We start from the raw sequence: 24099 nt of genomic DNA, 5'->3' as shown, positions 1-24099 counted from the left end.
AGAGAGAAATACTCTTGAATCAAGAGAATGGTGCAAGAAATATGAGAGCCCAAGGCTCTTATTTATACTAATTGAATTTTCTAAAACTACCATCCATAATTACTTAATGACCTTTTAGTTATATAAACAACTAAACACCCCTCTATAATACTATTTTAAATGGATTTAATGATATTTGTACTAAACTAATGTCGAAAGAGCTCAACATTAGTCTTATAATGACCGCATCGTCGATACCTTTCTAATGATATATACATATTTATATATGTATACGTATACATGATTTATACTTTATTTTAATATGTAAATATGCTATTATAATTTGTAACTCGTTCATATGAACTCCGTTTTTGACGTTCTTTATATCCACGCGTAGGTGGATACGTACTCTACAACTTTCGTTTAGACTCTGTCGGCTAATTTTGACTTTATTTTTAAAGTTATATTTTTAACAGGCTGGGACAAGATTGGTCCGTTAAAATCTCAGAACTTCTTCATACGATGTCAGATTTGGGCGTTCTTGTTATGGACACTCTCAGTTTAACATATTCTACGACTTTCATTTAGATTTCTAAGGCTAAAAGGCGCTCTATCATGAGTTCACTATTTACGCTACTCGGTGACGCGCCGGTTCCGTCGTGAAACTTCGACGGGTCATAACTTCTTCGTTATAACTCGGATTTCGGTGTTTTTTATATCCCCATAATCCTTGTTTTGACCACTACAACTTTATGTAGAGATATCGGGCTTATCTCACACTTTAAATATTGACACTTATTTTTATTCTTTATTAATTATACATTTATAATTAAATAATAAGCACATAAATACATATAATTCACATAATACTCAAATATTTCATCTTTATTACTTCAAAAAGAGTTACAATAGTTGACCTAGACTATTACATTGTCAAAAATGCTTAGCCCCGAAACCCGGACGTTACACTTGAAGGGACCTAATCATCTCCCTCACAACACCGAATGAGTACAACAATGCTGATATCAAAGCAAAACCTTAAAAGAACATGGTCGCACACGACTCGCGAATAGGATAACAGTTGCAATCTTTGTCCAATTCGAAGGCTATAATCCAAAAGACCCGTGCACATAATACGAACCAAGTGCTCCAATGTTATCTTGCCCAGCTCACATGAAATTACCACCATACACATCCTTAGGGAACCCGAATCCTCATCCACAAAGAGAAGGAATACTAGAGATAATCAAAATATCTCCTCAATCAGTAACATAAAACATCCTCATGATTGGTCGAAACAAGATCCCATACTTGATTGAGACTGAACAAATTCCACCAATACGCGACTAGCTCAAGAAGACTTACAAGGTAATCCTGATTGCTGCCAATACTTGAGCCTGCTTATGAACTAAAATTCACACCACCATGAGGGACTAAAATAGCATAAATCATACTGAACTTGATGATAGGTTGACACGTCCATTGAAATTCGACTGTCACAATTAAAATTTTGAGAGAACCTCCGCCGAATGATGAACCCAACGACCAATGGTCGAGGACACATGGACACTTAATCCAGATAATCAAGACTCACATGGAACTGAGCATACCCGTTTATGGAAAAGATCCACCTATCAACAATGAATCATGGTATCCAACCATGCTATCTTCCTTGACCATCCCTTAGAATCCCCGAAACCTTCCTCGATTCGAGTATGGATCCTGTGCTTTTAGTAGTACAGGCCCAATACTACCTTCCACACTTATCTATACTTTCCTGAAGAATTATCTCGGGTCCTCTAAGACCTAATCATAAAAACACTCCCATTACCTTCTCTACAGCGACACAACCACACTAAATACTTCATAAGCTCTCCTAGGATTTCACCCACACCGCCTCTGCCATCAGCTAATGAAGGACCCCTACCAATGTCATCTAACTGCTTCATGAATACAATTATATGCAACAAAGCTTAAATAATCCTTCGACTAAAGGACTCAACCCTACAATGGTTGGAATCAAACAAGAGCCGTGCAATAGGGCCAAATACTTTACTCTAGGATTCTTTAACTCCCATAGCATGTAACTTAATGTATTCATTTGATAGTTAGATCTCATCAATGTGAGTCCCACAAAGCATAAAGCAAACAACATTCGAGTGGAAGAGTCGACTAGCACCAAAATGCAATAAAATTAGAGAGATCCTCATACGAAATCCTTGATCTCAAACTTCTAGCACCACGAGTGTACCTTCGCCCTGATCTCACTCTCCCTAGAGTGGATAATAATTCCTCGCCCTGACCCGCTATACACTGCACCCACTCATGAAACTTCCACCAACACTGTAGCACTCATGTATGCTAGCCATACATAACACTGGATCCTATAGACAGTCGAATATCTGATCCTACCCTAAGCTCTTCATCAAACAAGAACAGGAAATAAGGCCAAACCAAAAATTATCAAGCTATAGAGTCTTAGTTATGTATAACTATGATGCATACACTAAGCAACTACAATAATGATGTTAATTTCATATAAGGAAGAACCCTTGCCTATCATGCATCAAACAATCGGGCAATTCTATCATGCCATTCCTGAAGATCCCCAACCTAAATCTAGCATGTTGTTCTACCATATCATAATATCAAAGTACAGTTTGGTAATTTGGGGTCAACTTACTGGCTCCGGCTGATCGTATACATAACATCCTCTTTTGGTTATTTTGAAAGCAATTTTAAAATCATTTTTAAAACCCTTTCTCCTTAGTTTCAGACTGGATTCACACGAATGTTTCTCCATTAATTCACTCAAACCAAGGCTCTGATACCAACTTGAAACATTCCAAAAAATTTCAACGAATTTAAACTTTTCAAAACAACCCATTTACTGATAAAAGTGTGTAACATCCCAAAAATATGAACAACAAATTTCATTTTTTAAATTAAATAAATATAAAACCATTTGTCTGAAAATCGCATAGTAATAATATATATCAACCAACGTAAATATGTCATAACAAAATCATATAAGAGTATAAATCCCATAGATCTCTGGTGCGGAAAATCGTGTGTGTGATGCGCTACCGTGCCGGCTCCTTTGCATCCGAAGAAGAAGGACCTGAAACAATGCTGAAACTGTAAGCACAAAGCTTAGTGAGCTCCCCCATCATACCATATAACATATAGCAACATACTATCGGGCAATTTTGGGGTGCCCGACCTACCCTGCCAGGCAATTCTAGGGTGCCCGACCTACCATGCCATGCATTTCTACGGTGCCCGACCTACCCTCCGGTTTATCTTAACCAGCTACGTGAACTATTTCACCCCTACCACTACCATATAATTACATAACATAACATATTGTCAGATAGTCCTGGGGTGCCCGACCTACCCTGCCGGTTTATCTCAACCGGACTCGGGGACTAGTTCCCTGCCTACCACTATCACATAATCACATAGCATACTAGCACATAAAACATAACAGATGGTGGCATACCATACAATTATCACAAAGACAATCATCTCAAGTATAATCTCCTACTAGTGGGCCGGCCTTGGGGCCTTAGACCCACTTCTACTGGAAAGTAACTCACCTCGATGTTGTGCAGTAACTGAATTGTCATCGGTGCTGGGATCAAATCTCCTCAAAATCCTACACATAACATCTTCTTTAATTACTCTTTCAAACTTATAACCCATTTAAAGGTCAACTTTGGTCAATGGTCTAGTCAAACGTCAACATCCTAGTCAAAGTCAACCTTCTGGTCCAAGTCAACATTGTGATTGACCCAACTCACTGAGTTGGTCCGCCAACTCGTCGAGTTCCATGATTCAGAGAATCTCGAACTCGTGATCTAACTCGTCAAGTTACCCTCTAACTCTCCGAGTTTCTCCTTATGACAAAATTGGGACTTTGTGTTTGAACTCGTCGAGTTCATCCTTGGACTCGCCGAGCTCTTTGATCTCCAAGTCCATAAACTCGTCTAACTCGCTGAGTCATCTTCTAGACTCAACAAGTTTTCTCAGAAACAGTAAAGGTTGGGGAACCATAAACCAACTCGTCGAGTCCTAAGAACGGCTCGTCGAGTTCCCTAAAGTCCAAATCCATATAGTCGATTTTAGTCAGGCTTAATGCATCCAAAATGTAGATCTGGCCTCCTAGGGTTGATATAACACGTAAAGTTACAAAGTTTACGTTCATGCATGGGTTATCTAGCTCAAAAGTCCCTAAAATTAGGTTCACAGGTTGTATGGGACTCTCATGGCCATAAAGTTGGCACCTTTATGCCATGGAGCCCCTCAAAGGTTCCAGATCTGAAGTCAATACCCCAAAACATGCTTGCATCCATGAATGGCTCCTTAAAGCCCTAAACTACTCTATGAAGGTATCTAACAAATGAATATCCAAGGTATAGACTTTATACCTCAAATGAGCTGGAAATGGAGCACAAACTCTGGATCTACTTTTTTCCTCTTGATCCCCCAAGCTTTCTCTTCCTTCTCAAGCTTCAAAATCACTAAAAGCACACAACAATGGCTCAAGAACACTCAAAATGGGTTAGGGTTTCGAATTAGGGTTTTATGGACTTAGGGAGGCGATGAGGTAGGCCACAATGGGGGTGTTAAGGTCTTTAATAGGGTGCAAACCCTAAAAATTAGGGTTTCACTTTGGCAGTACTACTCGTCGATTCGGGGCTGCCCGACTCGTCGAGTAGACTCAAGTCTCGCATTCAAACTTCTCCCATACCTACTCGACGAGTTTGGGGCCTCTAACTCGTCAAGTCTACTTGCAAAAACAAAAAATTCTTATTTAAAATACATACCAGGAACCGGGCGTTACAAATCTCCCCCACTTATTTTAGACTTCGTCCTCGAAGTCTGCTGATGCATCCAGAAAAGCTCGGGGTAGTGCTCCCTCATTTCGTCCTCCGACTCCCAAGTCCATTATGAGCCCTTGTGGTGCTGCCATTGCACCTTCACCAACTCGACCCTCTTGTTACTTAAATCCTTCGTCTTCCTATCGAGGATGGCTACTGGTCGCTCAATGTAGTTAATTCTATCATCCACTTGAATATCTTCTAGAGGAACCACCATAGAGTCGTCAACTAGGCACTTCCGCAGTTGTGAGACATGAAAGGTACTGCGGATCTGACTAAGCTCGGATGGTAGATCCATCCTATACGCCACCTTGCCCACTCGGTCTGCAACCCTGAAAGGTCCAATATACCTGAGGCCCAACTTGCCCTGCTTCCTTATCCGGATGACACCCTTCCAAGGTGACACCTTCAAGAGAACCCTATCCCCGACCTGGAACTCCAGGTCCGATCGGCGTCTGTCGGCGTAGCTCTTCTGCCGACTCTGAGCAGTCTGAAGCCTGCTCCAAACCTGTTGTATCCTCTCCATCGTCTTGAGCACCACTTCGGTACTCCCCATGACCCTCTGCCCAACCTCTCTTCAACATATTGGGGTCCTGCACTTTCTCCCATACAACATCTCGAAGGGAGGACGGCCGATACTCGCATGGTAGGTATTATTGTAGGAAAACTCTTCCAAGAGAAGGTAGGTATCCCAGCTACCACCAAAGTCCAGGGCGCATGCCCGCAACATATCCTCCAGAGTTTGGATTGCCCGCTCGCTCTGGCCATCCGTCTGCAGGTGAAAAGTTGTGCTAAAGTGCAGACGAGTACCCAACTCGTCATGAAATTTCTTCGAAAATATGGAAGTAAATCATACGTCTCGATTAAAAATCACGGAATCTGGCACTCCGTGTCGAGCTACTACCTCTCGGATGTAAATGTCGGCCATCTTTTCGGCTGAAATGCTCTCATGGATCGGGATGAAATGGGCACTCTTGGTCAACCGATCCACGATGACCCAAATCGAATCCACTTCCTGTGCGGTCCTAGGAAGCTTTATGATGATATCCATAGTAATATCCTCCAACTTCCACAAAAGGATATCCAACGGCTGCGTCTTGTCGTGATGACTCTAGTGCCTTGCCTTGACCTTCTTGCAGGTCAGGCATCTCTCGACGTACCATGCTACAACCCGTTTCATGCAGGGACACCAATAATTAGGACGAAGATCTCTGCAGATCTTCGTCGCCCCGGGATGGATTGAAAACCTAGATTTGTGCGCCTCCTCCATCAAAACCTGGTGTAACCCTCCATGATATGGAACCCACACTCTACGGTGTAGAGCCAGCAACCCACGGCTATCGTGGTCGAAGGAGGAAACCTGAACCATAATACACTTGCTCTTCTGATGTTCCTCCTTCATAGCCTGCTGTTGGGCCTCTCAGATCTGCTCCAGAAGTGGAGTCACCACTGTCATCCTCAAGCAAATGTCTCTGATCAGGGATGCCTTGTAGCTAAGCGCGTCGGACACAACATTGGCCTTCCTCGGGTGGTAGAGGATCTCACAGTCGTAGTCCTTTACCACATCTAGCCACCAACGTTGCCTTATGTTCGGATTCGGCTTATCTAGCCACCTCGTGAGGCTTCAACTGCCTCGAGGCGTAAGCGATGATGTGCCCCCTCTGCATCAATATTGTGCATAAACCCAAGATATACACATCACAGTATACTACAAAATCCTCCATGCCCTCTGGCAGGGAAAAAATAGGTGCCTTGCAAAACCTCTATCTCAGCGTCTCGAACACTGCCTGCTGCTCAGGCCCCCAACGAAAGACAACATACTTCTTCGTCAACCGGGTCAAGGGTACTGCTATCTTGGAGAAGTCCTAAATGAACCTCTGGTAATATCCTGCTAACCTAAGGAAACTCCAAATCTCAGATGGAGACCTTGGAACCTCCCATCTCATCACGGTCTCCACTTTGGTCGGGTCGACCAGAATCCCATTCTGGTTGACAGGGTGCCCCAAAAATTGCACATCGCGTAACCAGAACTCACACTTGGAGACCTTGGCGTACAAGCTCTCTCTCCTCAGGGTATCCAAACCCTCTCGCAAGTGCTCCTCATGTTGCTCCTGCGTCTTGGAGTAAACCAAGATGTCATTAATGAAGACGATCACAAATCGATCCAGAATTGGTCTGCACATGCGGTTCATGAGGTCCATGAATGCGACAAGGGCATTGGTGAGCCCGAAGGGCATCACCACAAACTCGTAGTGGCCATAGCGAGTCCAGAAAGCAGTCTTCTATACATCCTCATCTCTGATTCGCATCTGGTGGTAGCCTGAACGCAAATCTATCTTGGAGAACCAAGATGACCCATGTAGCTGGTCGAAGAGATCATCAATCCTCGGGAGTGGGTAACAGTTCTTCACCGTTACCTTGTTTAGTTCCCGCTAGGCTATACACATGAGATTTGACCCGTCCTTCTTCTTCACAAATAGGACCAGGGATCCTCAAGAGAACTGCTCGGCCTAATGAATCCCTTGTCTAACAGCTCCTGCATTTGTGTAGACAACTCCAGCATCTCGGGAGGAGCCAACCGATATGATGCCTTGGATATCGAAGCCGCACCAGGGACTAGGTCGATCCTGAACTCCACCTGCCTCTCCGGAGGTATCCCAGGCAGCTCCTCTGGAAATACATTCAGGTACTCTCGCACCACTGGTCTATCACTCATAGTCGCCTTACCCGCCTCCCGGGTATCCATAATGTAGGCAACATACCATGCGCAACCCTGCTCAAGGTAGCGCCTAGCCCTTGCTGCTAAACACATAGCTGGTCCATGCTGCGACCACTCTCCCTAAATCACCAGCTCTCCCCCACTCGGGGTCCTGACACACACCAACTGCTGCGCACAGTCGATCACCGCCCCATTAGGGCTCAACCAATCCATTCTTATGATAACCTTGTTCGTATGCAACAGAATGGGAACCAAATCTACTAGGTATCGCTCGTCGTACAACCTCAAGACACAATCTCTAAAAACCTCTGATTCCTGGACATATTGGTCATAAGCAATCTCGACCTCTAGAGGACAATCCAGCATCCCCGAAGACTAAAAGAACCTCTTGCTAAGTGCAAGGGATAAAAATGATTGGGTAGCCCCCGAATCGAATAACACCTGGTCTGGGACACCGTTCACATGGAACGATCCTAAACAACACATAAAACATAGCACATAAATATCATAAACGATATATAACAAGAGTTAGGGAGAAGATAACAAACCCGTAACCACATACGGTACAACATGCACCTCCTTGGTGGTCAGCTGAAAGACTCGACTCCTCACCACTGGAACGTTTGTCTTGCCCTGTCGGCCATCCGTGATCTGCAGGGTCGCTGGAGCCGCCCCTGGAAATGTTGATACTAGTCTCGGGCAATCAGCCTTTTTATGGCCCTTCTAATTGCAATGGAAGCAAATCAGGTCTGATGTATGAAAGGTGGGAGTAGGAGTAGTACAATCCTTGCTAAAGTGCCCAGTCTTGCTGCACTTGTAGCAGCCCGAGCCCCCAACTCTACAAACTCCCTCATGTGGCCTGCCGCATTTCTCGCAGCGGCTCTGGCCTGGCTGGCCCTTCGACTTCAAGTCAACTACCTTGGGTTTCTTCCCTGAAACCCCTTACACCTGCCCAGGCTCTACCTTCCTCTTCTTGAGGTGCTCTATGTCAATCTCCCTCTCCCTCTCCCTGGCTATCATGTCCTCTAGAGTCGGACATGCCGAGTAGTTGACATGTTTTCGGATGTCAGTGCACAACATTTTGTCATACCTGGTCTTCCTCATCTCCTCATCCTCTGCATACAGAGGCACCAGTAAGGCCCTCTCTCGGAACTTGGCAGTAGTCTCCACCACCGACTCACTCATCTTCATAATATCCAGAAACTCCCTGGCCAGCAGCTGCTGCCGCTCCACAGCCGGCACAAACTCCACCCTAAACCTGGTTACAAAGTACGACCAATTCATAGCCTCAATGGATGGGGCTCCCAACGAATCACAAACTGCTTCCCACCAATCTCTAGCTCTGTCCCTCAAACACCTCGCAACATATCGGACCTTCGACCCCTCTGGGTAGAAGCTTGTCAACTGGGCAGACTCGATGTCTGTAATCCACCTATTAGCCACAATGGGGTCCTTCACCCCATGAAAGATTGGCGCACCACATCCCTGAAAGTCCTTGAAGGAGAGTGTGCGCGTCCCTATCTTGCCAGATGCCATGTCACTCTTGAACACCCTGAGGCGATCCTCCATCAGCTCGATGATATTTTCCTTGATCAACCCGAAAATAAGCGGGGTCACCTCAAAGATGCCTCTCGTGATCTCAGACGCGATGAACTCGCATAGTCCGTCATCAACTGGCTCGGAACCTGCACCCGAACCTGAACCTGATCTTGACCCAGATCCTGAACCTCCTGCTCCGTGACGTGTAAACACCATTCTGAAACAAAAAATATAATCGTCAGGGTCATATATAATCTCGATAGGTCTCACACTCACTACAAGTTCCTTGGTTCTATCTCAGCCCTCCTTGACTCGGGTATGGATCATCTGCTTTCAGTAGTACGGGTGCATGCTACCTTCCACATCTATCCGTCCTTTCCTTAAGGATTTCCTTGACTTCACCAAGTCCCCTATACTACTACTGCTCATTACTCTAATCCCATCCTAGGCTTACCCTAGGGTAACTCTCCGACCTACCCTTCGCCATTAGCTGCATAAGAAATTCCTATTACCTTTACCTAACTAGCTCGTGAATACCATTACATATCACTAAGACCAGATAATTCTTCGAATGATAGGTCCTACCCTACAACGGTTGGACTCAAACAAGAGCTATGAAATAGGGCTAGACCTAACCTTCTGAAATTATTTAGTCCTTGCAATATGTAACTTAACGTATTCGTTCACTAGTTAGTTAAAGGTAACTAGAACTCCTAAAAGCACAAAGCAAACAACATTCGTGCATTGAGTAACAAAACCAAGCATATCCTATACAGGCCATCATATCACTGATTAATCAGTTCTAGAATGAAATTCAATAGGCACATATAACAGGAACATAAGGCATCTTCCTAGATCCTTAGCCCTAATCTAGCATGCAGATCTCATACACATACAATAGGCATATAAAGCATCATTCCAAGATCCTTAGCCCTAATCTAGCATGTAGTTCTCATAATCATATCATATCATAACATAACATGTATGGGTATCTTGCGAAAAACTTACTTGAGCTCAGCCGATTGCACGCATCACACACCATGTTCTTTCTCAAAATTCTTTATTTTAACTTTTAGAAGAACTATTTTCTCTGTAAAAATATTTCAAACCCCATATTTGAGTCCAGACACACCCGAGAGTGTGTCCAAATCCCTCAAACTAGGGCTCTGATACCAACTTGTAACATCCCAAAAATATGGACCAAATATTTCATTTTTTTTAAATTAAACAAATATAAAACCATTTGTTTGAAAATCACATAGTAATAATATATATATATATATATATATATATATATATATATATATATATATATATCAACCAACGTATCCATGTCATAACAAAATCATATCAGAGTATAAATCCCATATATCTCTGGTGTGAAAAATCATGTGTGTGATGCGTTGCTACCGTGCCGACTCCTTTCCTTTCGAAGAAGAAGGATCTAAACAAAACTGAAACTGTAAGCACAAATCTTAGTGAGCTCCCCAATCATATTACATAACATATAGCAACATACTGCTGGGAAATTCTGGGGTGCCCGACCTACCCTGTCAGGTAATTTTGGGGTGCCCGACCTACCCTTCCAGGCAATTCTGGGGTGCCAGACCTACCCTCCGGTTTATCTCAACCAGCTACGAGGACTATCTCACCCATACCACTACCATATAATAACATAACATAACATACTGTCAGAAAATTCTGGGGTGCCCGACCTACCCTGCCGGTTTATCTCAACCGGACCCGTGGACTTGTCCCCTACATACCATTATCACACTAGCACATAAAACATAGTAGGTAGTGGCATACCAGGAAATTATTACAAAAACAATCAGCTTAGCTCTAATGTCCTACTAGTGGGCCGATCTTGGTGCCTTAGACTCACTTCTACTGGCAGGTAACTCACCTCAATGTCGTGTAGTAACTGAACTGTCCTCGGTGTTGGGATCAGCTCTCCTCAAACTTCTACACACAACATCTCTTTTAATTACTCTTTCAAACTTATCACCCTGTTAAAGGTCAACTTTGGTCAATGGTCAAGTCAAAGGTCAACATCCTGGTCCAAGTCAACATTCTGATTGATTCAACTCGCCAAGTTGGTCTGCCAACTTGTCGAGTTCCATGATTTAGAAAATCTCGAACTTGCGATCTAACTCGTCGAGTTACCCTATAACTATCCGAGTTTCTCCTTATGATAGAATCAGGGCTTTATGTTTGAACTCGTCGAGTTCATCCTTGGATCCTGAAGAAGGTCCAATCTTTACCATGCATGATCTTGGCAAGAAAGCAAGGTGGCCACAGAAAGGAGAGAAATCAAGTAGCTCGAAAGACAAGTCTAAATTGTACACATACCATAAAGATTTCAGCCACATCACTGACGATTGTGTAGCCCCCAGAAAGGATATTAGCTATCTCCTAAGCAAAGGACATCTCAAAGAAATCCTAGGAAGATGAAAAGAAAGATTAAAGGAAAAAGAACAGGATCTTGCGAAGATCTTGGAAAAACTAGAATCCCCTCCTTTCAAATGCCAAGGTAATTCATGTTATCTTTAGGGTTTCTGATATATGTGGAACTTCTTACTCTATAGAAAAAAGACATGCTGAGGTATCCAAAAAAGAGAAATCAGAAAGACCCTAGAAGAAGACTTCGATAACACAAGCATCCCGATGGATGAAGGATCCTCGGTGAACATCGCACTCTTAGATGCTCTAACCAGGATGAACATCCCAGAATCTGAGACAATCAAAAGAACCTCAGTAGTAATGGGATTCAGCGGTGAAACAAAAGCATACAATCGGAGAAATTAAACTACCTATCTACATCAAAGGGGTAAACTCTATGCAACGCTTTTATGTTACTAATGCTTTGTCTTCCTAAACTGTTAGATTAGGTTGTCCATAGATCCATGAGGTGAAAGCAGTCCCATTAATGTACAATCAATGTGTCAAAACGTCTACCCTTGGGGGACAGTAAAGATCCTTGGAGATCAGCAGGAATCCAAAGAGTTCTATGGGACCTCGATGATGTACCAGAAGCGAATCAGCAAGATATAAAATAAGTTCCCCTAAACCTTGAGGATCCTGACACTAAAGTACTCATAGGATCCTCAATACCATAAGACATCAAAAGGGACCTAATTACATTTAATCGATCAACCTAAAGCAGGATCTTCCAGATCATTAGCATAGTTTGGATGGGACCAAACTTAAGTAGGAGAGACGAAGTCTGGTTGGCTCTTAGCGTCAAAAGGCTTGAAAATAATATCAGAAGGAAAAGTACCGATTGAATTCAAGGACTCAATGTCGTCATCACCAAAAGAACAGGTCCTTTCATAAGATAGGATCCTCTGATCGATGAAGTCCTCGTTGAAAAATCAAGGATGCTCAAGCGAGAATGGAGTGCTTCTTTACCCATAATCAACAAACAGGAAAAATAAGAAGAAAGGAGAAAGAAATTTACCTTCAAACCAAAGAGAGAAAAGTGATTTGACAACATAATCATATATTTTGACTGGATACAATTCTATCCGTCCGAGTTTGAATTTCAAATCCTTTATTTCCAATTAATTAATTTATACACTTTAAATACTTGAAATCAATTCAAATATTTTGCAGGCATAATTTGTGTGCAATTATTAGGGCCAGGATCCTCACAATACTTAGGATCCTCAAATATCCAGGATCCTCAGCTACCTCAGGATCCCGACTATTACTTTTATTATTTTTATTAATGTTTATAACTGTTATATTTTGTTCATAACTAACACGTGTGCATAAGTAGTCAATAGAAGACCAATTCTCAATGAAAAATCAGTCCAACCAGGCATAAGACTCGGAAATACCAAGTTAAAGCACGTTGTAAATACCAGATCAACAGGATCCCGGAAATATCGGAGATTTAGTTATGTAACCTAGACTATAAATACACCTGTAAAACACACACAACGAGGACAACTCTCTGACACCTTATTAGTCAAACATCCGATGAAGCGTCATGGTGGGGAAATTATTAGAAAAACATCGTCGGTTGTGGGGGCTCATGGTAATACAATAGATCACCTAAGAGATCCGATTACCATTAGGGACGCCTTAGAGTGGTAGATAAAATACGTTAGGAATAGTTAAGCATCCTAAAAAGATACTACCTCCGTCCCAAATTAATAGTCCACATTTGACTTGTCAAAACTTTATTCTTCAACTTTGACCTTAAATATTTTTATTTTTGATAGATAATACTTGATGCAAAATATATGAATAGATTTTATTTTAAATGTTTTTTTTTTCATTTTTATAAGTTTCATCAAGTAATATATAACGCAAATAAAAATAATTAAGGTCAAAATTGAAGAAAAAAGACTTTAAAAGTCAAAAGTAGACAATTAATTTGGGACGGAGAGAGTAGTAAATTTAGGGCTAATAAAACACCCCAAGAGATGATAACATATGATCGTTAGATATCCTAAAAAGACAATGAGATAGAATCGTTAAATATCCTATAAAGGTAGTAAGAAAGAATTAATAATACATCCTAGAAGACCATAAGATAGGATTAGCATAATGTCCTAAAAAGATAAAGAGATGATATAATAAAACATAGGAAGCTAGGAAGCTAAGAATCATAAACATCACTAAAAGTTTTTAAAAGAGTTTATTATACATTTACCTAAAAAACCTGTGAACTCGCCAACATCAAGTTGACGTTTTCAAAAATTGCATGTTCCTAGGATGGAGTAGAGATCAAGTTAGGAAATAATTATCAACATGAAGACTTGTAGATTTTCGTTTAGATAGGTAATTATGATTGACGCTCTGTGATTTGGGAAATCTTTGTACCGTCACCACTCGTCATTTTTCGACATCGGCCGGGAAGGGTGTGACATAATATTTTGATAAATTTGATAACATATCAATATTTGTGTTTTCTTTATGAGCTTCAGATGGTTCTTCATCATGTTCTATGTAGACTAATTGCAATTGGTATGATTTTTTTTCCAGTTTCAAGGTATAACTTTTCATACCATGTTATGAAATGTTCAATTGTACATCACAACCTATATGCATAATTTTTGTATCCTGTTCCCTAAATTTCAAGTTACTTGGTTTCTTCCTCTCAAAGTTTCATGCTTTTGAGTAATATTTCGGTTTGTAAGGCATTCTCTTTTTATGAACGAGTATAGCTAATAAGAATTTCCTCATTTGGTTAACAAACAAATTGGAAGGCTTATTGAAGACTTTCATGTAATGGAAAAAAAAATTAAATGGAACAATGAATTCCCCTGACCTCACCACATATCATAACCTATACCACATATAATTAATACTCTAACTAAAAGCCCTTATTTGGTACAAAGATAAAAAAATATTCTCAACTTATTTCTTTTTAAAGGCAAAATCTTAGTTTAATGTAATTGATCTTGTCATGCATTATTTACATTGTCCGTAAGAAATCTATTTGTCAGAAGAGATATTGAATCATGTCATTGAATTTTGAAATGAGTTGAAGCAATTGACAATAAGAACAAAACACAATGGTGAAAAAGAGATTGCAAAGAAGAGTGTGAGTCCTTTAAAGAAATGCGAAATGAGAGTCTTGGAGGAAAGTAAAATCGAAAGGAAGTCATTGTTAGATAATCATGAATAAATGGAGCACAAGAATCTAAAGGAGAAGTTCACAAAGAAAATGTAAGTTATTTCCATTTTTTTGCAAAAGACATTACTGACAAATGTTTATTAGACGAAAAATATAATTCTTTGTACCACCCAAAAACTGCAATTCTTATATGTTCTTTGTACAGATAACGAAAATGCCCTCCTCTTTAAGATCATGGACTACGTTTGTTTGTAATATTTATAATGTTTATGCAGGATGAATGGTGATTTAGGTATTTTTGTCTGTGGACCACCTTTGTAACCTTCTGTAATAGAAGAGGTGGACCAAACGGTTACAGTCTGTAATATGAAGTTTGTCTGTTTTTTAACATTTGCAAACTACTGTATAAAATTGAAATTTAAATAAACTGATTTTACAAACTGAAAACAGTTCTTGACATCGAAATTTCAATAATTCTAGTCTTAAAACTTTGAAAGAATACTAAAAAGAACATGAGAAAAGAAAAAATATAAATTTCTAAAAAAATCTAAAAAATGTAAAAGAAGCTATTAGTTTTTTCTAGAAAAAACTTATTTTAAAGAACATAAAAAAAAAGAAAATTATAAAAAAATTAAGAAAACATTGCAATCAGTGTCTATAAAATTTGTAAAAGAATCATAAATGTTAAAAAAAATACAACCGAAACTGAAAATATTATTAAAAGTAACGGTAAAAATTAAAAAAAATCAATTTTTCTTTAAAAAAATTAAGTTCTAAAAAATTGTGGAAACTATAAAAAGAAATTGTATCAAATACATAAATCAAAGTTTAAACAAAAAAAAATCAAAGTTTAAAAAAAAATGAAGTTATATGAAATTTTTTAAAAAATCACCTGGAAAAAATGAAAGTTGAAGAGGTTTGAAAAGACAAATCAAGTATTGTGCTGCACAGAACACGTGTATATGTTTTGTAGTTTGAAGTCTTCAAGAAACAAATTGTTGCGAGAGGGTAAATATTGTGTGTGTGCTGTGCCGTGCAACAAACAGGGCCAGTCCAGGGGGCCCAAATTTTCTTTGCTATATAGTGTATATATAAAAAAAATTATTGCCTAAATGATTGTTAGAACCTAAAGTTAGTTCAAACTCAAATTAGTTCAAAAGATAAACAATTTGGATTGTTTGTTATTGCTAACTGAAAACATCTACAATGAATAATAAATTATATTTTTTTTAATCTTTATTATATTTGTCTTTAAGGAGTTCTTTTATTTTATTTTTGCCCTGATGCCATATATATTTGGACCGGCCCCGGCCGTAAAAAGTAGTATGAAAAGGGTGTTTTTTTTTCTATAAAAAAATAAAGCAGCCACTTAGAGTACACCGCGATTATAGTAAATATGAAAACCAAAAAAAGCAAAGATGGGGAAAGAATGTTGCAGATTCGAATAAATCCTCCAACGGAAATGCCCATCATCCCCGATTATCTGGATTATGCAAAATAACACTATAATCAACAAATTCATATAACAAATCATTTTAGGACTTAAAGTTTACATTCAAATTGAAGAACCCATGCAGAATTAAGTAGGGGCGCACCTTTTATGGGGCCAGGAGGGGTTGTGCCCCCCCCCCCCCCCCCCGAATTTTGGGCTAGAGGTAGGATATATAGTTCAATTATCGGAATTATAAGCCCAGCAATGTGAGTTTTGGGATGTGGCCTCTCCTGATTAGTTGATCCAGTGTTTGTGTTGCCAAGAAGCTGATCCAAGATCCCAAGAGAAAGACGATCGCAAATCAGCTTCCGCCTTCCGCCCCAATCTCCCAGGACCCATCCTCAATCTTCGTTCAATCACAAGTCGAATCCGCCAAAATCGAATCCGTTCATCGCCGGTCGCCACTCGCCTGCTCATCGCAACGTCGCCTGCTGGGTGCTGCACTACTGCGGACCTGCGGACTGCGGTGCTGCTACGGTGCTACCTGGAACCTGCTGCTGTTCTGCTCAAGTGCTCATTTGCTGCAATCCCCAATTCCCCATCCTCAGGTATGCTTTCAGCTTTGAGAAAATAGCAATTGAGCTTTCAAGTTTCAATTTGGATGCTGTTCAGCCTGTTCTTCAGTTCTTGACTTCTTTCCTGTTAGAATTTTAGGAATCAAACTAATTTTAGGAGCCTATTTTATGAACGGATATGTCTAGAATGAACTATTTTGTTGCTTTTTTTCTATATTTGATTGTTGTTGGAGTTTTAGGAATCAACTAATTACACATTGCTTATTTTCTTATGAATTGTTTTTTGATTTTGATTTTTATAGATACAATCTTGTGAAATATGAAAACCATTCATTCTTTCTTCAAAAGAAAGGTTGATAATGAAGAAATTCAAGATAAAAATGAAGAGATTAAACGACACAAAGCTTCAACAAGTGAACCACAACCACAAGAACATGAAAATCAATAAGAGAATGATAGGAATGAAGCCACACAATTAAATCCTAATGAGGTGGTCCAAGCGGATCTTAAGCAACTAGAAAGAGATCCCGCTAAAAGAAAAAAAATACGGGAATATCCGGTTAACTTAAGCGAAGAAGTAAGACGAGCTTATATGAGCTTAGGACCTTTCCAAATACGTCTTAAAGAATATCATGCTAAAGGTTCAAAGAAACATCCTTGTAGATTTCAATATTCTTGGTTCAACATTTTCCCTAATTGGTTAGAATATTCTCCAACAACACATGCATCCTACTGTTTTATTTGTTTTATATTTAACGATAAACCAATTGTGTCCCATGTTTATGATGCATTTACTGTTAAAGGATTTGACAATTGGATGAAAGTTAATGACGGGAAAAATTATGCATTCTTGAAGCACATTGGTTGTTCTCAACATAGAAATGCTGTTGCATTCGCTGAAAATTTGATGAATCAAGAAGCACACATTGGAAATATCATAATGAAGCAAAATGAAGAGCAAATATTGAAGAATCGTTTACGATTAAAAGCTTCGATTGACACAGTTCATTGGTTGACATTCCAAGCGTGTGCTTTAAGAGGACATGATGAATCTCCTAATTCCAAATATCGTGGTAATTTTTTGCAACTACTAAAACTTCTAGCATCTTATAATGATGAAGTTGCAAATGTTATATTAGAGAAAGCTCCTTATAATTCAAAATATACTTATGGAGAAATTCAAAAAGAAATTCTTAGTATTATTACAAATAAAGTTAGAAAGCATATTCGTAGTGAAGTGGGTGATTCATATTTTTGTGTCATGGTTGATGAGTCACGGGATGAGTCTAAAAAAGAGCAAATGGCGATAGTTTTGAGATTTGTTGATGTAGAAGGGATCATACGGGAAAGGTTCTTGGATTTGGTTCAAGTTAGGGATACCTTATCATTAACCCTAAAAACAAATATGTGGAGACAACTTTTGCACTATCAATTTGATGTTAGTAAGATCCGTGGCCAAGGTTATGATGCTGAACGGATTACAAGCACTTGTTCTTAAGGATTGTCCTTATGCATATTATGTTCATTGCTTTGCTCACAGATTACAACTAGACTTGGTAGCTGCTTCAAGGGAAATTATTCCTGTACACCAATTTTTCACAAACTTAATTTTTTTAATTAATGTAGTTTGTGCTTCCAGTAAGCGTCATGATGAGTCACAAAAGGCGAAGGCAACTGAGATTGAACAATTATTGGAACTAGGTGAAATCGAATCAGGCAAAGGATTGAATCAAGTTGGGACATTAAGAAGAGCGGGTGATACACGCTGGGGTTCTCATTTTCGTTCTGTTTGTAGTTTGCTTAACATGTTTGATTGTACTCGTGTTGTTCTCCAGGGAATAATTGATGACGTATCTGCTACTTATTCTCAACGCGGAGATGCTGATGCCGCTTACTGTTTCCTAAAATCATTTGAGTTTGTGTTTACTCTTCACTTGATAAAGGAAATAATGGGGAAAACTGATGTACTTTCTCAAGCTCTACAAAAGAAACCTCAAGATATTCTTAATGCCATGGAGTTAGTTTCAGCAACAAAGGAGAGTCTAAATGAATTCAGAAACAAGGGATGGGACTCTTTACTTGCACATGTAAAGTTTTTTTTTGTGAAAAACATCAAATAGATATGCCGGATACAAATGCTCCATTTACTTCTACTCGATACCGGCCTCGAAAAACAGATAATCATGTTACTTTTGAACATTTTTATCGAGTGGATTTGTTTACAACTACATTGGACAAACAGTTACATGAGTTGAATAGTAGATTCAATGATCAGGCGATGGAGCTATTAAGTCTTAGTTCTACTTTAGTTTCAACAGAACACCCTAAAGTGATTAAAGTTGATCAAATTTGTCGTCTTGTTGAGAAGTATTATCCCGAAGATTTTACGGAGCAAGAGAGAATCCAATTAAGATATCAATTGGAGATTTTTAATGTTGATATGACAAAGAATCCCAAGCTTAGTGGTGTATCAACTATTGCTGACTTATGGAAGGGTCTTGTGGAAACTCAGAAACGTGAGACGTATTATTTGCTTGATAGAGTGGTGCGGTTAATCTTGACACTTCCAGTTTCTACCGCAACAACAGAGAGGGGATTCTCAGCAATGGAAATATTCAAGAACCGTCTTCGCAATACGATGCCGGATGACTTTCTCGCAAACAACTTGGTGGTTTACATAGAAAGAGAAATTGCTGAAAACATTGATTCGAAGTCGGTAATTGATGAATTCAAAGACCTTAAAGGTCGTCGGGCTGAGTTGTAATTCTTTTTCTAGTTATTTTTTGTTTTTATTTGTAAAAACAAATTTGGTTTTTTTTTTGTATGTAAGAACGTTAATTTTAGTTTATAATACTTTCGGTAAATCCCCCCCCCCCCCAAAAAAAAAATAATAATAATAAATTGTTCAAGCTCTGCCCTTGGAATCAAGGACAATTTATGTGATTAGGAGAAGAAAAACTTAGAAAATAAAAAAAGGGCATACCTGAAATTTCTTAAAAGTGGCTCTCGCTCGGCTCACTCCCGCCTTTCCTCTTCCAACCATAGTTCACTTTAAGAAAGATCCTTCATTTCACTACAGTTGGGATTCCTAGTGAAAACTACACCGTCATCTCGATCAAAGGTAAGATCCCAGATCGCTTGAAGCTTCCTATTCGCCTTTCGGGGGGGTCCCCCGTTGATAGATGGGGGCAATCATCTGTTCTAAACAAAAGGGAACACTTGAAATTTCTTAAAAGTGGATATGATTGGAAAAAATCATTTGCACACAGGTGTCCCCAAATTTTTGTGTAACGACCCAATTTTCACGTCCAAAAATTTCATTTTTAGAACATTACTCAGGAAACATTAATAATTAAAATATTGTTTAATTAAACCATTTCACATCGAAAACCAAATTTGAAATCCACAACATTTGAACAACCAAAATATCATAGTATCAATCCCAGAATAAACTCAGCACTGCGGAAACAAGAGTGTGTGTGATATGCCACTACCGCGCCGGCTCCTTCCCCTTTGAAGAAGAGGTACCTGAAAACCAAAACTGAAAACCGTAAGCACGAAGCTTAGTGAGTTCCCCCACTGTACCACATACCATATAATCACATAACATACATATATTGTCAGGCATATCTGGGTGCCCGACCTACCCCTTCGGTCCTCTCGACCGGACATTGCCTAGCATACCTGGGTGCTGGCCTCCCCTTCGGTCCTCTCGACCGGATACTGCCTAGTATATATGGGTGCTGGCCTCCCCTTCGGTTCTCTCGACCGGATACTGCATAGCATATCTGGGTGCTGGCCTCCCCTTCGGTCCTCTCGACCGGATACTGGGGAACTATTTCTCCCCTCTACTACTACCACATAACATGTATCACAATATCAGAATCTATCTAACATGGCTGAGTATGACTACCCCTTCAGCCCTACCGACCGAATATCTCGGGGACTATCTCCCCCTACTGTCACTAGCACATAGCATCATATCATACTAGCACATAAACATAACACAGGTAGTAGTAATCCCTAGATGAATATCATAGAGACAATCATCTAAATACAACTCCTACTGGTGGGCGGCATTGTGGCCGTAGACCCACCGCTACTTGAAGGTAACTCACCTCGAAGTAGCCGTAGATCTGATCGGGAACTGACTGTCTACTGCTGCTGCTGCTGCTCCGGAAATCCTCCGGCTGTAATTCCCACAACATACTCAACCAAAAACTGCTAACTTTCCTTTGGGTAAAATGACCATTTTACCCCTGATCATGGCCTAAGTCAAAGTCAGAGTCAACTTTTCAGTTGACCCGACTCGCCGAGTTGGCTCGCCAACTCGCCGAGTCCCTGTCCAATCGACTGACCTGGATCCCGTCTCTACTCGTCGAGTTAGGCGTTGACTCGACGAGTTCTCCTTCCAAACTGATGTTCAAGTCCTTCATCCTACTCTCCGAGTTGTATGAACAACTCGCCGAGTTCATCCGATGAACACTTATGCTGCGACTCGCCGAGTTGTATGAACAACTCGCCGAGTCTGATCTTGATCTAAGGAGATTGCCTTGAACTCGCCGAGTCAGGGAAATGACTCGCCGAGTTCCTTCATGGATGAGTTCGGCTTCCAACTCACTGAGTCACACCCCGTGACTCACTATTCTACTCGACACAACAAAAAGGGGACAAACTCGGAGACTCGTGAGCAGACTCGCCGAGTCGCTACAATGCAGTCTCTATATGGTCGATTTTGCTTGAATCCAGCTTATGCTATCCACAGATCTGGGTTCCTAGAGCATGAATAACACGTAAAGTTTCCAACTTTACCTGTAGATACTCACTAATGAGGGTTTTAGGGCTCAAAATGCACCAAAAAGGGTAGATCTAGGTTGTACATGCAACATGGGTCCATAAAGGCAGTAGATCCAAGTTCCTAGAGCTCGATCTCACCTAGATCTAGAAGTTACCCAACTTATTACGAGTCCACAAGCGTACATAAACTTGGAAATGGACCAAAAAGGATTTAATGGAGTTATAAGGAACATTAAGCATGAAAACAGAGGGGGAAATCGAGTTTTACCTCAAGGGAAACTCTGAGATTGCTCAAAGATGGCTGACCTCCTCTTCTTCCTCTTGATCCACTCTTCTCCCTTCTCCAAAACTTCAAAACACACTAGGAATGCTTCAAACTCTCAAGGAATAAAGCTTTGAACGAGGGTTAGGGCCCTGAGGGTGAATGGGGCGGAGTTGGGGCGCAAATGGTCGTTTAAATAGGGTGCAAACCCTTGGAAATTAGGGTTTCATTAGACAGCGCGGACTCGCTGAGTCCATAATATGGACTCGCCGAGTCGCCAACTTAACCGCGTCCCAAGTCTCGTCTCTACTCGGCGAGTCGGGCCTCCAACTCGCCGAGTCCAAGGCCAAAATATGAAATACTCAGATAAATCTTACATACCAGGAACCAAGTGCTACAAATCTCCCCCACTTATTTTAGACTTCGTCCTCGAAGTCTGCTGCTCGATCCTGAAACAGCTCGGGGTAATGCTCCATCATCTCTTCCACCGGCTCCTAAGTCCATTCTGATCCCTTCCGGTGCTGCCATTGCACCTTCACAAGTTCCACTCACTTGTTCCTCAAATCCTTCAACTTCCTGTCGAGGATTGCAACTGGGCGCTCAATGTAATTCAGGCTGTCATCAACCTGTATATCCTCTATCGGCACTACTACTGAATCGTCCACTAGGCACTTCCACAGCTGAGAAACATGGAAAGTGCTGTGGATCTGGCTGAGCTCGACTGGCAGATCCAGCCTATACGCTACCTTGCCCACCTGGGCTACAACCCTGAACGGTCCGATGAATCTCGGGCCCAACTTGCCCCGCTTCTTGAATCGAATGACGCCTTTCCAAGGCGACACCTTCAGGAGAACCATATCCCCGACTTGGAATTCCAAGTCGGATCGATGCTTGTTGGCGTAACTTTTCTGTCGACTCTGAGCAGTCTGAAGCCTGCTCCAAACCAGCTGGATCCTCTCGGTCGTCTTGAGCACCACTTCGGTGCTCCCCATGACCCTCTAACCAACCTCTCCCCAGCATATCGGGGTCCTGCACCTCCGTCCGTACAACATCTCGAATGGAGGGCGGTCGATACTCGCGTGGTAGCTATTGTTGTATGAGAACTCAGCCACGGGAAGATAAGTATCCCAGCTACCACCGAAGTCTAGCACGCACGCCCGCAACATATCCTCCAGAGTCTGGATGGTCCGCTCGCTCTGACCATCTGTCTGCGGGTGGAAGGCGGTGCTAAAATGCAAACGAGTACCCAACTCGTCATGAAACCTCTTCCAAAACCTGGAATTAAAATGCACATCCCTATCCGAGATAACCGATACTGGCACCTTGTGCTGTGCCATAATCTCCCTAATATAGATGTCGGCCAATTTCTCGGCCGATATGCTCTCCTGAAGCGGAATAAAATGAGCACTCTTGGTCAATCGATCCACGATGACCCAAATCGAATCTACTCCACACGCGGTCCTGGGAAGCTTCGTGATAAAATCCATCGTGATATCTTCCTATTTCCACAACGGGATGGCCAACGGCTGCATCTTGCCATGCGGTCTCTGATGTTCGGCCTTGACCTTCCTGCGGGTCAAGCACCGCTCGACGTACCAAGCCACATCCCGCTTCATGTTTGTCGCCCCTGGATGAATAGAGAATCAAGATTTATGCGCTTCCTCCATCAAGATCTGGCGCACGCCTCCGTGATATGGCACCCACACCCTACGGTGTAGTGTCAATAGTCCTCGGCTATCATAATCGAAAGAGGTGACTTGACCCACTATTCGCTCACTCTTCCGGTGCTCCTCCTTCATAGCCTCCTGTTGAGCCTCCCGGATCTGCTCCAACAGGGGAGTCACCACAGTCATCCTCATACAAATATCCCTGATCGGCGCCGCCTTGCGGCTAAGCGCATCGGCCACCACATTGGCCTTCCCTAGATGGTAAAGGATCTCACAATCATAATCCTTCACCATGTCCAACCACCGACGCTGCCTCATGTTCAGATTCGGCTGATCCATGAGGTACCTCAAAGTCTTGTGGTCCGTGTAGATGGTACATCGAACCCCGTAGAGGTAATGCCGCCAAATCTTGAGGGCAAAAACCACCGCCCCCAACTCCAAATCATGCGTCGGGTAGTTCGCCTCGTGAGGCTTGAGTTGCCTCGAAGCGTAGGCAATGACATGCCCCCTCTGCATCAGTATCGCGCCCAACCCTGAAATGGACGCATCACAGTAAACCACAAAATCCTCTACACCCTCTGGCAGGGCTAAGATCGGCGCCTCGCACAATCTCTGTCTCAGTGTCTCAAACGCAGCCTGCTGCTCGGGTCCCCACC

At 41.4% G+C, this 24099-nt stretch overlaps 4 protein-coding genes across 4 annotated transcripts; 3 read left to right on the top strand and 1 right to left on the bottom strand.

Annotated features, from left to right (window-relative positions):
• Positions 1–8523: 8523 nt before the first annotated feature.
• On the bottom strand, positions 8524–9117 carry LOC145067779 (uncharacterized). Its single transcript, XM_079014830.1, has one exon. It carries the CDS (start codon positions 9115–9117, stop codon positions 8524–8526), a length of 594 nt encoding a protein of 197 aa, XP_078870956.1.
• Positions 9118–16444: 7327 nt separating this feature from the next.
• On the top strand, positions 16445–19551 carry LOC145069367 (uncharacterized). Its single transcript, XM_079016288.1, has 2 exons — positions 16445–16750; positions 17020–19551. Exon 2 carries the CDS (start codon positions 17310–17312, stop codon positions 18213–18215), a length of 906 nt encoding a protein of 301 aa, XP_078872414.1. The 5' UTR covers positions 16445–16750; positions 17020–17309; the 3' UTR covers positions 18216–19551.
• Positions 18227–18837, top strand: LOC145067778 (uncharacterized). Its single transcript, XM_079014829.1, has 3 exons — positions 18227–18237; positions 18357–18504; positions 18553–18837. The coding sequence occupies exons 1-3, from the start codon at positions 18227–18229 to the stop codon at positions 18835–18837; spliced, it is 444 nt and encodes a 147-aa protein (XP_078870955.1).
• On the top strand, positions 18840–19481 carry LOC145067777 (uncharacterized). The gene has a single exon (XM_079014828.1). It carries the CDS (start codon positions 18840–18842, stop codon positions 19479–19481), a length of 642 nt encoding a protein of 213 aa, XP_078870954.1.
• Positions 19552–24099: the final 4548 nt, after the last annotated feature.

Source organism: Lactuca serriola, chromosome 8 (assembly GCF_051521515.1).
Source record: "Lactuca serriola cultivar US96UC23 chromosome 8, Lser_US96UC23_V15, whole genome shotgun sequence".
In the NCBI taxonomy this organism is placed as follows: domain Eukaryota; kingdom Viridiplantae; phylum Streptophyta; class Magnoliopsida; order Asterales; family Asteraceae; genus Lactuca; species Lactuca serriola.
Note: the sequence above shows the minus strand (reverse complement) of the source record. Positions and strands in the feature narration are given on the sequence as shown.